Source organism: Narcine bancroftii, chromosome 1 (genome assembly GCF_036971445.1).
Source record: "Narcine bancroftii isolate sNarBan1 chromosome 1, sNarBan1.hap1, whole genome shotgun sequence".
NCBI lineage: Eukaryota > Metazoa > Chordata > Chondrichthyes > Torpediniformes > Narcinidae > Narcine > Narcine bancroftii.
Genome location: NC_091469.1, coordinates 102,145,515 through 102,157,759, shown reverse-complemented (window position 1 = coordinate 102,157,759; position 12,245 = coordinate 102,145,515). Strand labels below are relative to the sequence as shown.

The 12,245-nt window shown below is 44.6% G+C and overlaps 2 protein-coding genes across 9 annotated transcripts in view; one reads left to right on the top strand and one right to left on the bottom strand.

The window, feature by feature from the left end:
* Window positions 1–10,181, bottom strand: part of ssna1 (Sjogren syndrome nuclear autoantigen 1) — a 40,858-nt gene extending 30,677 nt beyond the window's left edge. Inside the window, exon 1 of the mRNA XM_069934547.1 lies at window positions 10,038–10,181. Within this exon, the coding sequence (XP_069790648.1) occupies window positions 10,038–10,089 (52 nt within the window). The 5' untranslated portion in view covers window positions 10,090–10,181. The remainder of the gene's footprint in view (window positions 1–10,037) is intronic.
* LOC138761776 (endogenous retrovirus group PABLB member 1 Env polyprotein-like) overlaps window positions 9,989–12,245 on the top strand; it is a 150,448-nt gene continuing 148,191 nt past the window's right edge. For 3 of the 8 annotated variants that reach the window (XM_069934509.1, XM_069934494.1, XM_069934503.1), the window contains exon 1: window positions 10,031–10,313. The gene's annotated coding sequence lies outside the window, so the exon portion shown is untranslated. The other 5 variants (XR_011356514.1, XR_011356515.1, XM_069934523.1 and 2 more) reach the window with 4 other exon arrangements.

Genomic DNA, 12,245 nt, shown 5'->3' with positions numbered 1-12,245 from the left:
GCTGAGTATATTTTAAATGCTAGTTATTAGGAAATAAAGAGTTGCATGTCCTTTACATAAACTACAAGTTAGCATGGAGGTGCAGCAGCTGGATGGTGTCGATCAAGATTCCATTCATTGTCATGTGCATAAAATACAAAAATGTTTTTTCCTGTGTTTGCCCTTTAAAGGCATATAGGTCTTCATTGTGAGAAGATTTGAGTGCAATGGGAAAATGTCTTACAAAATTATAAATCAGTAGGAATCAGTGCTCTAAAGTTTGTTGGATTTTTGTTACATGTGGATTGTGGAGGAAAACATGGCCTCCCTATCTATCTGGAACATTGTGGTTTATGGATGGTCCCTGTCTGAAACTTATTTGGAAGTCGCATCACCTGCCAATCAAGGTTGGACTCCAGTCACCCATTAGGACACACCTTACCATTGGCTCATTTAAATGACTCAGTGTCATAATTGGCCAGGCATCTAGCTTAAAACAATATAAAGATCAATGCATGCCACATTTTCTCTCTGCCTCTTGGTCCAAATTCTGAACATCGCTCCACACCTGGTCGCTATTGTGGACATCGCGGTGGAGTTGTGGGTAAGGTGTGCACTACACTGAGTGGAGCCGTAGTACTGCAATAGATCAGTGCTTGCAGAGAGTTGCACCCCTGTTGGTACAGAGCATTGGGACTGTGTTTGAAAGTCACTGTCTGTGAAGTGTGTACCTGTGCGGGAGCATGGAGAAGATAGCACTGGTATCGAAGTCAAACTGGGTCCAATACGAATGTCTATATAGTTGTTTAGTAATAAGTAATTAGGTATTTGACATCTTCCCCTGTTTATCTCCCGTGTGTTTAATAAAGTTACCTTTGATTGTATCACTGTGTCCATACAGATTAGTCTCTCTGTGAACCCACTGAACCTGATACTTTCCAAACACAACAATTGGCACCACAAACAGGGTTCAAAGAGTTCTGGCTGGACACATGTGGAGTACTAACCATGTGGGAGATTGAGCTAATGAATGTGTGTGTGGGTGTCCTGTCAGGTGTGCCTACGCACCAATGGGGGCAGCAGGAGACGACCCACAGCTAGTAAAGGAACTCCAGGTTCAGAATATAAAATCTCCAAGTGGACCAACAACTGTCAGGGGGTCAGGTATTTGTCAGCATGGCTGGCAAGCCACGCCATGCCGATCGACAGGTTGGTCCCCCACAGAGTAAAGAAGATACCACGTGTCATCCCTCCTTGAGAAATCAGGATTTCCAGGGACCAAGGGGAGTCATGGAGGGACCCTTGGTTTATGTTGTCTCTCATGAGACACCAGCATGAAATTAAAGGAGAATTAGGCCAACAGGGTGCATGGAAAGATAGGTGGATAGAATCCCTGCAGCATCACTGCTGTGCACTACAGGAGGTAGCGCTGACTGCCCAAGTGTGAGTGACCAACTTAGAAATGAAAGTCATGGAGAAAACTTCCAAGCTGATTGAAATGCAGCAGCTGCAAGTACCTCACTGGTCTGGCTGGCAGCTTAGAACATAGAACACTACAGCACATTACAGGCCTTTCAGCCCTCGACATTGTGCCGACCAATATATTCCTTAAAAAAATACTAAACCCTCCCTATCCTGTAACCCTCTATTTTTCTTCCATCCACGTGCCTGTCTAGATGTCTCTTAAATGCCCCAATGTTTCAGCCTCCACCACCATCCCTGGCCAGGCATCCACAATTTGCTCTGTAAAAAAAAACTTACCCCTAATGTCTCCCCTAAACTTCCCTCCCTTAACTTTAAACATATGTCCTCTGGTGTTTGCTATTCATGCTCTGAGAAACAGGCTGCTAACCTTGTCTCATAAGACTTAATTTCCAATCCAGTTACCCTCTGCACCCTCTTCATAGCTTCCACATCCTTCCTTTAATGAGGTGACCAGAACTGAACACAATACTCTAAATGTGGTCACATCAGAAATTTGTACAGTTGCAACATGGCCTCTCTATTCTTGAACTCAGTCCCCCTATTAATGAAGCCCAGCATCCCTTAACTATCCAATCAACCAGTGCAGTGACCTTGAGGGATGTATAAATTTGCACCCCAATATTCCTCTGTTTATCCACACTTTTTTTTGTAATTCTTTATTTGTCATTTTTAAGTATATTTATACAAAATACAAAACATCAAGAAAACCCCATTTTCCAACCCTTTCCGTGTAAACCCAATTAAACAAAGAAAAAAAAGAAAAATCCCATCGTCAGTATGTACAACGAAACACGTAGACATGATATTACCATAGTGTTATATACTTTACAGAGTTCTACTCGCTAGCCAGAAGCAATCGCAACCCTATGGAGGCATCAGTGAAAAGCTTACATGTTGTCGATAAGGTTTCCAAATTTTCAGGAAGGTCTTGTATCCTTTTCTAAGACTATATGTGATCTTTTCAAGAGAAATGCAACTGTTCATTTCTGAAAACCATCTATCAATGAGGAAAGGGTAGTCAGATTTCAATGTCACTGCTATACATTTCCTGGCCACACTTAAAACAATTTGATTTGGAAATTAGTTAGCAATCTACCAACACTCAAAGTTTCCAGTAGGCAAAGTTCAGGATCCACTGGGAAGGTGACTCCTGTGATCTTAGTCAGGTTGTCACAGAGGTCATACCAGAAGGATCTCATCTTTATACAGAGCCAAGTAGACTGTAAAAAAGAGCCAACTCTATACCACACCTAAAGCACATCTCTGACAACAGGTTTATATTTCTGTGGGGTTAGGTACAGCTGATGGAGAACATTATAGTGAACCAGTCTATACTTGACATTAATAGTAGCCAACAAACATCCTTGACATAGATCTGACCAGAGTTGTTCATCAATCGTTATGTTCAAATCTGACTCCCAACTCACTCAAGATTTATGTAAACCTGGCTTTGGTTCCTCATCAGTAAAAAGTATATTCTAGAAATAAATTTATGTTCATTTCCTTCTTGAAGCAATTTTGCCACTTCAATGAGTCCCGGAAGTCATTTCAGGCCCAAGCCGGCCTTAAGTAAGGATCTTAACTGAAGGTGACAGAAGAAAGTCTTGTTGGGCAAGTCATATTTCTTCAACTGTTCAAATTACATTAAAAAGTCCTTTATCATAGCAATCTTCCAGATGTTGTATCGTGATGGCGATTAGTGAGATGTGGTTGCAGGAGGGATATGACTGGCAGCTAAATATTCCGGGATTTTGCTGCTTCATGTTTGATAGAATTGGAGGGGTAAAGGGTGGCATTGCTTGTCAGTGAAAATATTACAGCGGTGCTGATGCGTAATAGATTGGAGGGGTCATCAAGGGAGGTGGTATGGGTGGAATTAAAAAATGGAAAAGATGAGGTTACAATTATAATGGTGTATTATAGACCAGCTAGTGTTGGTCGAGAAATAGAGGAGCAAATGTGTAAGGAAATAGCTGAGATTTATAATAAGCACGGGGTTGTGTTAGTAGGGGATTTTAATTTTCCTAATGTAGATTGGGAAACACAGTCCAAAAAGGTGTTGGATGGATTAGAATTTGTAAAATGTGTGCAGAATAGTTCTTTGCAGCAATATGTTGACGTACCCACAAGAGAAGGGGCAGTGTTGGATCTACTGTTGGGGAACGAGTTAGGGCAGGTGACTGAGGTATGTGTTGGGGAGCACTTCAGATCCAGTGATCATGGTACCATTAATTTCAATATAATTGTGGAAAGGGATAGGTCTGGTCTGATGATATAGGTTTTTGAGTGGGGAAAAGCCAGAATTGATTAAATGAGAAAGGATTTGCAAGGAGTGGTTTGGGCTGATTTGTTTTACGGCAAGGAGGTAGAGGAGAATTGGAGATCACTTAAAAGTGAGATTTTGAGGGTGCAGAATCTTTATGTTCTCGTTAGAATAAAAGGTAAGGCCAAAAGTTTGAGAGAGCCATGGTTTTCAAGGGAGATTAGAAAGTTGGTTCAAGATAAAAGGGACAACTACATTAAATACAGGAAGCAAGGTATGGACGAAACACTTGGAAAATACATGGATTGTAAGAAGAAGCTTAAGAAAGAAATTAGGATAGTGAAAATAAGGTACGAGGTGGCTATAGCAAACAGGGTGAAAGTAAATCCGAAGGGTTTTTACAAATATGTAAATAGCAAAAGTAGAGTGAAGAATAAAATTGGTCCATTAGAGAATCAGAGCAGACAACTGTGTGCGGAGCCGAATGTAATGGGGGAGATATTAAATGAGTTCTTCTAATCGGTATTCACGAGGGAAAAGGATATGGAATCGTGTAGGATAAGTGAGGCAAAAGGGGTAACTATGGAAAACACAGGGATTATGAAAGAGGGGGTGTTGGAACTTTTGAGGAAGATAAAAGGTGGATAAGTCTCTGGGTCCCAACAGGATGTTCCCAGGACTTTGAGGGAAGTCAGGGAGGAAATAGCAGAGGCTCTGACGATTTTTCAACAGTCACTGGAGAGAGGCATGGTGCTGCGGGACTGGCGTGTCACAAAAGTGGTTCCTCTGTTTAAAAAGGGCTCCAGGTGTAAGCCCAGCAATTATCAGCCAGTAAGTTTGACGTCAGTGGTTGGTAAACTAATGGAAAGTATTCTTAGAGATAGAGGGGCAGGGACTGATTAGGGACACCCAACAGGGGAAGGTCATGTTTGACAAATCTTGTTGAATTTTTTGAGGAGGTGACTAGGGAGGTCAATGAGGGTTGAGCAGTAGAGGTAGAATATATGGATTTTAGTAAGGCCTTCCATAAGATTCCATTTGGAAGGTTGGTAATGAAGGTTCAGTCGCTAGGTATTAATGTTGAGATAGTCAGATGGGTTCAACGGTGGTTAGAAGATAAATGCCAGAAAGTCATGGTGGATAACTGTCTTTCAGGATAGAGGTCAGTGACAAGCAGTGTGCCTCAGGGATCAGTGTTGTGTCCCTTGTTGTTTGTCATTTACATTAATGATTTGGATGATGGAGTGGTAAACTGGGTAGTAAATATGCAGATGATAAAAAGATAGGGGGAAGTTGTGGATAGTGAAGATGATTTTCAGGGACTGCAGAAAGATTTAGTCTGCTTAGATGAGTGGAATGAAAGATGGCAGATGCAGTTTAATATCGATAAGTGTGAGGTGCTTCATTTTGGGAAGAATAATCAAAACTGGACATATGCAGTGAAGGGGAGGGCATTGAGGAATGCAGAGGACAGAGGGATCTTGGAATAACAGTTCATCATTCTTTGAAAGTGGATTCTCATGTAGATAGGGTGGTATGCTGGCCTTTATAAATCAAAGCATAGAATATAGGAGCTGGGAGGTGATGTTGAGACTGTTTAAGGCACACATGTCAAACTCTGGCCCGCGGGCCAAAGATATAATTATATTTGGCCCGCAAGATCATATTAAATATGTATTAGAGTTGGCCCGCGGGCCAAAGATATAATTATATTTGGCCCGCAAGATCATATTAAATATGTATTAGAGTTGGCCCGCTGGCCGCCGCGCCAGTATAACACATGCACACTGAAGGTGAAAATGAAGACGCCGGAGGTGTGGAGGGATCTCAGAGTCCCGAATCCCGGGGATCGGAGCGCCGCACTCAGCCCGCCCGGCTGGAGTTGGGGACCATCCTCGCTGGGTTTGCACTTCAGCGACGACGCCGGACCGAACGTCTCGTTGGCGATGCCTTCCCCCTCGCTCCGTGCGCGGCGGACCCTACCTCCCGCTCCTTTTGTTGGAGACGAGCCCGGCGCCGTGAGATCACAGTTTAATCCCTCTCCAACCATGGGAGGGGGGGTGGGAGCAACGCGCTCTTCTCAGCCAATTCCTCCACCGCCCCGGACGCCAGCTTTTCAACGGGGGGTTCAGGTGCCTTCGTCAGGTGACCGACCTGTTGGTCCAAGACAAGGGGAGAGCGTACAAACTCCACACAGACAGCACCTGAACTCGGGTGAACGTGGAGCTGCGACCCCACATTCCACATCAGGACTGTGTGTAAGATTGGGAGCAGTGAGACGGAAGCTTATTTTGTTCCTGTGATTTAAGCCTTTCTTGGGGTGGGGGGGGGGGTCCTTCTCTGACCACTTGCCTAACAGTTAACCTAATCAGATGTGGAGCTACCACAATACAACAGTTCTCAACCTTTTTCTTTCCACTCACGTCCCTGTGCCATTGGTGCTCTGTGATTAGTAAGGGATTGCTTAAGGTGGTCTGTGGGTGGGAAGAAAAAGTTTGAAAACCACTGCTTTAATCATCCCTCATTGACTCGTCACGTGCACAGTTTCAGAACACTAAAGGAAATGGGCCAATGACAATTTTTCTCAAGCAAAATATTTCAGTAACAATTGGGTCTAGAGCAGTGATTCTCACCCTTTCCTTCCCACTCACATCCCACCTTAAGTAATCCCTTACTAATTACAGAGTTCCGATGGCATAGGGCACACATGTCAAACTCTGGCCCGCGGGCCAAATTTGGCCCGCGATATAATTATATTTGGCCCGCAAGATCATATCAAAAATGTATTAGAGGTGGCCCGCTGGCCGCCGCGCCAGTATAGCGCATGCACAGTAATACAACAAATCCCAGAATGCATTGACGTCAGCCTGCTAATCGCCCCCACCTCCTCTGTTTACGTTGCAGGGTCTCACCGTGGACTCTGGTTTTGGGGCCTGGCCGGTGTCAGGGGAAGCCAAGGCCGCTTCCCAGCGCCCGGAACCGGAGGCCTCGGGTCTGACCTCGCCAGGACCGTTGCCCACTCCCCCTCCCTGCTGCAAGCCGACCCGTGACTCACGGTGACGGGGCCGCTGATCCGCTGAGATGCCGCCCTGCAGCGAGAGCCGATGCCCCCGCACTGTTGTTGTCCAACCCAATCGCCCGCAAACCCCGCCCTCCCGCACACAGGCCTGAGTAAGTATTATGAACTTTAATCTCAGGATAAAACGATCTTCCAATAGTTTCATGTCACAGTGATAAATATATTCCTGGTTAAAAATGGTCCTGCACCTGGATACAAGCTCATTAGGCATAAAACTTGAAAAGTGTGTAAATCAAAGGATATTTGTACCAATGGAAAAAGGGCATGGCAAATAACCCTGCTAGAGTTCATGCCCACAATCAGTCACCCATTTGATTGTTTCAGGAATCATGTTATTCTCCCACATTCTCAATAGCCCTCTGATTTTACTATTCGACAGCACACTAGCAACATTTGACAAATCCTCTATAGAGAAATATTATTTATTGAATATTTTATTTCTCATTTGTTAATGCTTCTGGAAAGAGTTTATCCAAAACTATTATTAAACATTTATTTTAATAAGAAAAAGTTTAACATTACGTATGTTGAAAGAAGAGAAAACATGCAGATGTTGTTGAAAATTTGCAATAAATATTTAGTTCGGCCCTTGACTTAGTCCAAGTTTTTAATTTTGGCCCTCCGTGAATTTGAGTTTGACACCCCTGGTTTAAGGCATTAATGAGGCCAAATTTGGAATATTGTGTGCAGTTCTGGTCCCCAAATTATAGGAAGGATATCAATAAGGTGGAGAGGGTGCAGAGAAGATATACTAAAATATTACCTGGATTGTAGTATCTAGAATACAAAGAAAGATTGAGTAGACTGGGTCTTTATTCATTGGAGCATAGAAGGTTGAGGGGGGATTTGATAAAGGTATATAAAATAATGAGGGGGATAGACAGAGTAGATGAGAATAGGCTCTTCCCCTTGAGGGTAGGAGAGATTGGAATGAGGGGTCATAAGTTAAGGGTTGGGGGAAAAAGTTTAGAAGTAACACGAAGGGAAACTTCTTCACTCAAAGAGTGGTGGCTGAGAGGAATGAGCTTCCGGAAGAGGTGGTTGCGGCAGGGTCAATTTTGTCATTTAAGAGAAGGTTGAATGAGTGAATGGATATGAGGGGATTGGAGGGTTATGGGCAGGAAGCGGGTAGGTGGAACTAGTGGAGTTCTCTTAAATCAATGTGGACTAAAGGGGCCGAGATGGCCTGTTTCCGTACTGTAATTGTTATATGGTTATAATAATTGTATATATACTGAAGTTTTATGACTGCTCTGTAGAATATACAAGCAAAAATATGTCTTGTGTTAAAATAGCAAAAAATAGGATAAAGCACTGAAAAGGTTAATTTTAAAAAAACCCTCCCCCTCCCAATGCTGACTTATGAATATTCAGCATTACCTTCACCATCAGACTGGGATGTGTACTCTGCACTCCTTAGACACGCATAAATGACTAATTCGTAAACATTTTGCCTGGCCCAGGGCTCTTATCCTCTAAAAACAAGATTTACTATACAAGATTATACAAGAAAATGCGCATCTCAAAAATATATAGAAACTAATTAGTTTAAATTGAAACTCATCTATCCATTGTAAGTGGAAAATGTGAGGACTATGCCTGACCCTCCAAAACAGGGAGGTAGCTAGAAATAGGGGGACCTTAGGTTGGCACCTATATGGTCACTGTGAGATACCAGGAGATAACCAGGAGCTAACTGGGCTAGGGGACCGATACCACCAGTGGCTGGGTGAACACTTGGCCATGCCACTACTACAGCTGTAAGACGAGGGAACCCCCAATTTCCTTTATTCTCATTTGGAAGTGAGTGCCCAGGGCAAAAGACAATTGGAAACACATCGCGGGCATCACCATAAAGAATCAATGACAGCACCACTCTACGGGAATAGGTGGTGACTGCAGTACAGGCCAGGTTCCCTGCTCTCCTAGAATGGGGCCTACAGGGCCGGCCATAGTGGCACACCATTGGCGAGAGGATATAGGATGTTAGAGAGTGGATACTGATTCTGCATATTTAAAGGGGTGCCCACGAGCACCACTTTCAGGGTGCACAAAGGTGACTGGTGCCTTAGCGGGCTATTTAGTTGCCACTGCACACCCTGATCTTTGAGGAGTGGTCTTGTCCCTCATGGGACAGGTGAATGGGAAAACCATGCGGGAAGCCATTATTGTCTTGGAGGGATCAGAGTATATGGAGCACCCGCTCATGTTTGTAGGGATGACATGAAGTTCACTGTCGTTGCTCTGCTTGTGACTCACAGAGACATGTATGCCATCTGGAGAGAGGATTATAGCTGTCCACCTATAATTACGAGATCTTGTACTGGCTAGGTAAGCTCAAATAGCACCCCCCCCCCCCCCACGATGTGCTGTCCAGAGGAACCTGCGCCAGGATGCCCTCCTCATTAGCCTTTGACATCCTGGAGTCACAAGACTCTACCACTTTGTGAGGGCACATAACCTTCCCTACTTGGTGCAATTGCTTGGTCTGTGCGGAATGCAAGCTGCAGTTTTACAGGACAGAGAAAGCCCACCTCATCAAAGTCACTTGCCCCTTTGAACGACTAGGTATAGACTTCAAGGGGCCCCTCCCATCCACATACCAGAACAGCTATTTCCTGAACATTGTAGATGAATATTCGCGCTTCCCATTTGCATTCCCTGTCCAGACACAACCACAGCTATGGTCATTAAAGCACTCCGCACCATATTGGGGTACCCGGTGTACGTGCATAGCTGTGACCTTACTTTCTCTCCAGGGGCATTATAGCCACAAGTAGAACCACCAGCTACAACCAATGAGGGAATGGCCAGATAGAGAGGGAAATCAGCACCATTTGGAGGGCAGTCCTGTTGGCCCTAAGGGAAGAGGGATGAATGCGTCCAAACAGCAAGAGGTACTTCTGGAAGCACTGTAGGATAAGAATGCAACGCCCCATGAAAGATTGTTCTCCTTCCCTAGGAGGCTGGCGTCAGGAACCATGATGCCGGTCTCGATGACGGCCCCTGGGCCGGTGCTCCTCCGGAAGCATGTGAGAACCCACTAGTGGAGGAGGTGCATCTCCTGCATGCGAACCCCCAGTATTGCACTGGTAAGGTACCCAGACGGGCGGGACGACAAAGTGTCCATTCGGGACCTGGCGCGAGCGGGAATCCCAGCGCGGGAATCCCAGCGCAGGAGTTACACCCTGTACCCTTGGGCAGTGAGGAGCCGGCTCGGGGACCACTTACATTTCACCAGCTCATTGTTGTACGACTGCAGCGCAGCTCCCTGCTGGGTCATGGCACTTGCCCGGCTCGGCCTCCGTTCCCGCCGTCTTGATACCGTCTCCCAGCAACGACCATCCACCACTCTGTCATCCGCCTGCGACCAACGTCGCGTCGATTTGACGCACTTAACACTGCCAAGCCTCTTCGTCGCTGCCTTTTCCACTGGTGATGGGATTCTCTTCGTTACCTGTCTTGATTCCGATGCAGAATCTCTCCACGGCGGTCATTGCTGAGAGAGTAAGTGATCAGGGAAGGGAGAGGGAGAAGATGGGATGAGAGGAAAGGAGAAGGACTCTTCAGATGCTGCTCAGACATCACGAGGCCCACCAGTGGATGATCGACTTTATCCTTAATATTTGTTTTGTTGACAGGTGCGGTGAGAATTTTTCCTTTGCGAGCAAGCTTTTCTTTACAGGATCCCGCAAATAAAACACAGATGCCAAAATGCACATATACAGAGGGAAATCCGTTGGTCCAGAGCAAAGACCACATTATTTTACTGTGAAAGAAAGTCAGTAGACTCTGTGATTGTAGTTAATACGCAAAAGTGCTGGAGAAATACAGCAGGTCCCGCAGCATCCATAGGAGGTCAAGATTGGTAACTAATGTTTCGGGTCTGATCCTTTTGTCAAGCTATTTTTTTGTATTGGCATTATTTTACTTGTGTTAGGTTCATTTAGGAGTATAATATTGGCAAGAAGGAAACTTTCCTTGAATCAAGTGGTGTGGGATTTCTCACATGTGAATCGCCCTGGTGGGAAGAAACTGAAGATTATGTGGCCAGGGTGGGGTGAGTCTTTTCTAGGGCAGCAGGAGGAATAGATGAAGGGGAAGGGGTGTTTGTGTGATTATCTGAATTGCGTTCACAATTCGCTGCAATATTTTTGGGGTCAGGGTGGAATGTTATCTGTACCATGCAGTAATGCAACATTACAAGATGTTTTCAGTGGTGCATCTGTAGAAGTCGTTGAGGAACACAAGTGACATGCCAAATTTCATCAGGAAGTAGAGAGACTGGTGCTATTTCTTGTTCATCATGCAGAGGTGTTTACTATCTTCACCTCACCACCACTGTTGCCGACAGGGAGTGAGTGTCACCGTTCTTCTCGAAATCTGTGATCAGCTCTTTAATCTTACTGAGATCGTGGAAGAGGTTGTTGTCCTGGCACTGAGCCACTAGTTTCTCCATCTCCCATCTATATTCTGACATAATTGTTTGGGACCCCCTTCTGATCCACAAACCAATAGATGTTCAAGGTCTTTTTGGGGCCGTGGTGTTGAGGATAATAGTGGAGGAAGTGTTGTCACAAATCCTCACTGATTGCTGCCTGCAAGACAGAAAGTAGTAAATCCAATTGCAGAGGGGGAGAGGAGGGTGCTGAGGTCATGGAGTTTGGGAATGAGTTTATTTGGCACTCTTGTGTTGAAGGCAGAGCTGTAGTCAATGAGAGTAAGTAGTCTGACATAGGTGTCCTTGTTGTCCACATGTTCCAGGGCTGAGTAGGGCCTGGAGATGGCATCTGTCATGGACCTTTTGTGGTGACGGGTGAATTGGAATGAATTGATGCTAGATGTAAAATGAGCCTTGACCAGTCTCTCAAAGCACGCCACACGAGGCTGACATGAACATTGCACACTACTTCAGTAGTAACAGAACCTTGCAGTCCACAGTTAGGGAACACATGGATTGTCTCTTTGGCTTGCCGAATGACTTGCCAATGTTCATTCGTTTGTTTAGTTCATTTGTCACAAATACCTAGTACAATGGGAAGGGTTCTTCTGCAATGGACAAGCAAATTATCTCCAACATTTGTACAGCTGCGTAAAGAACACAATTTACAGAATGTAGGATTACAATGAAAATTCTATCTTTGTAAATTTTGCTCTTTATAGTGATTACAACCCAAAATGAATTCTACTTCTATTCTTGTCCTTAACTGTTATTAATTCTGTTAATTATCTTCACCTGCCCTATCTATGCACAACAACATGATTTGATCACATCATGCTTGGGATTTAACTTTGATCACAGGTTATCTGATAAGTCATGGAATAGAATTGTTCACTAAGACATTACTGCAGTGATAAGACAACAAAAAATACTACCCAAAACAGATATGATGTTTCCCTTGACATGGACTGGTTGGTCCATAGACGATGTGTTGCAAT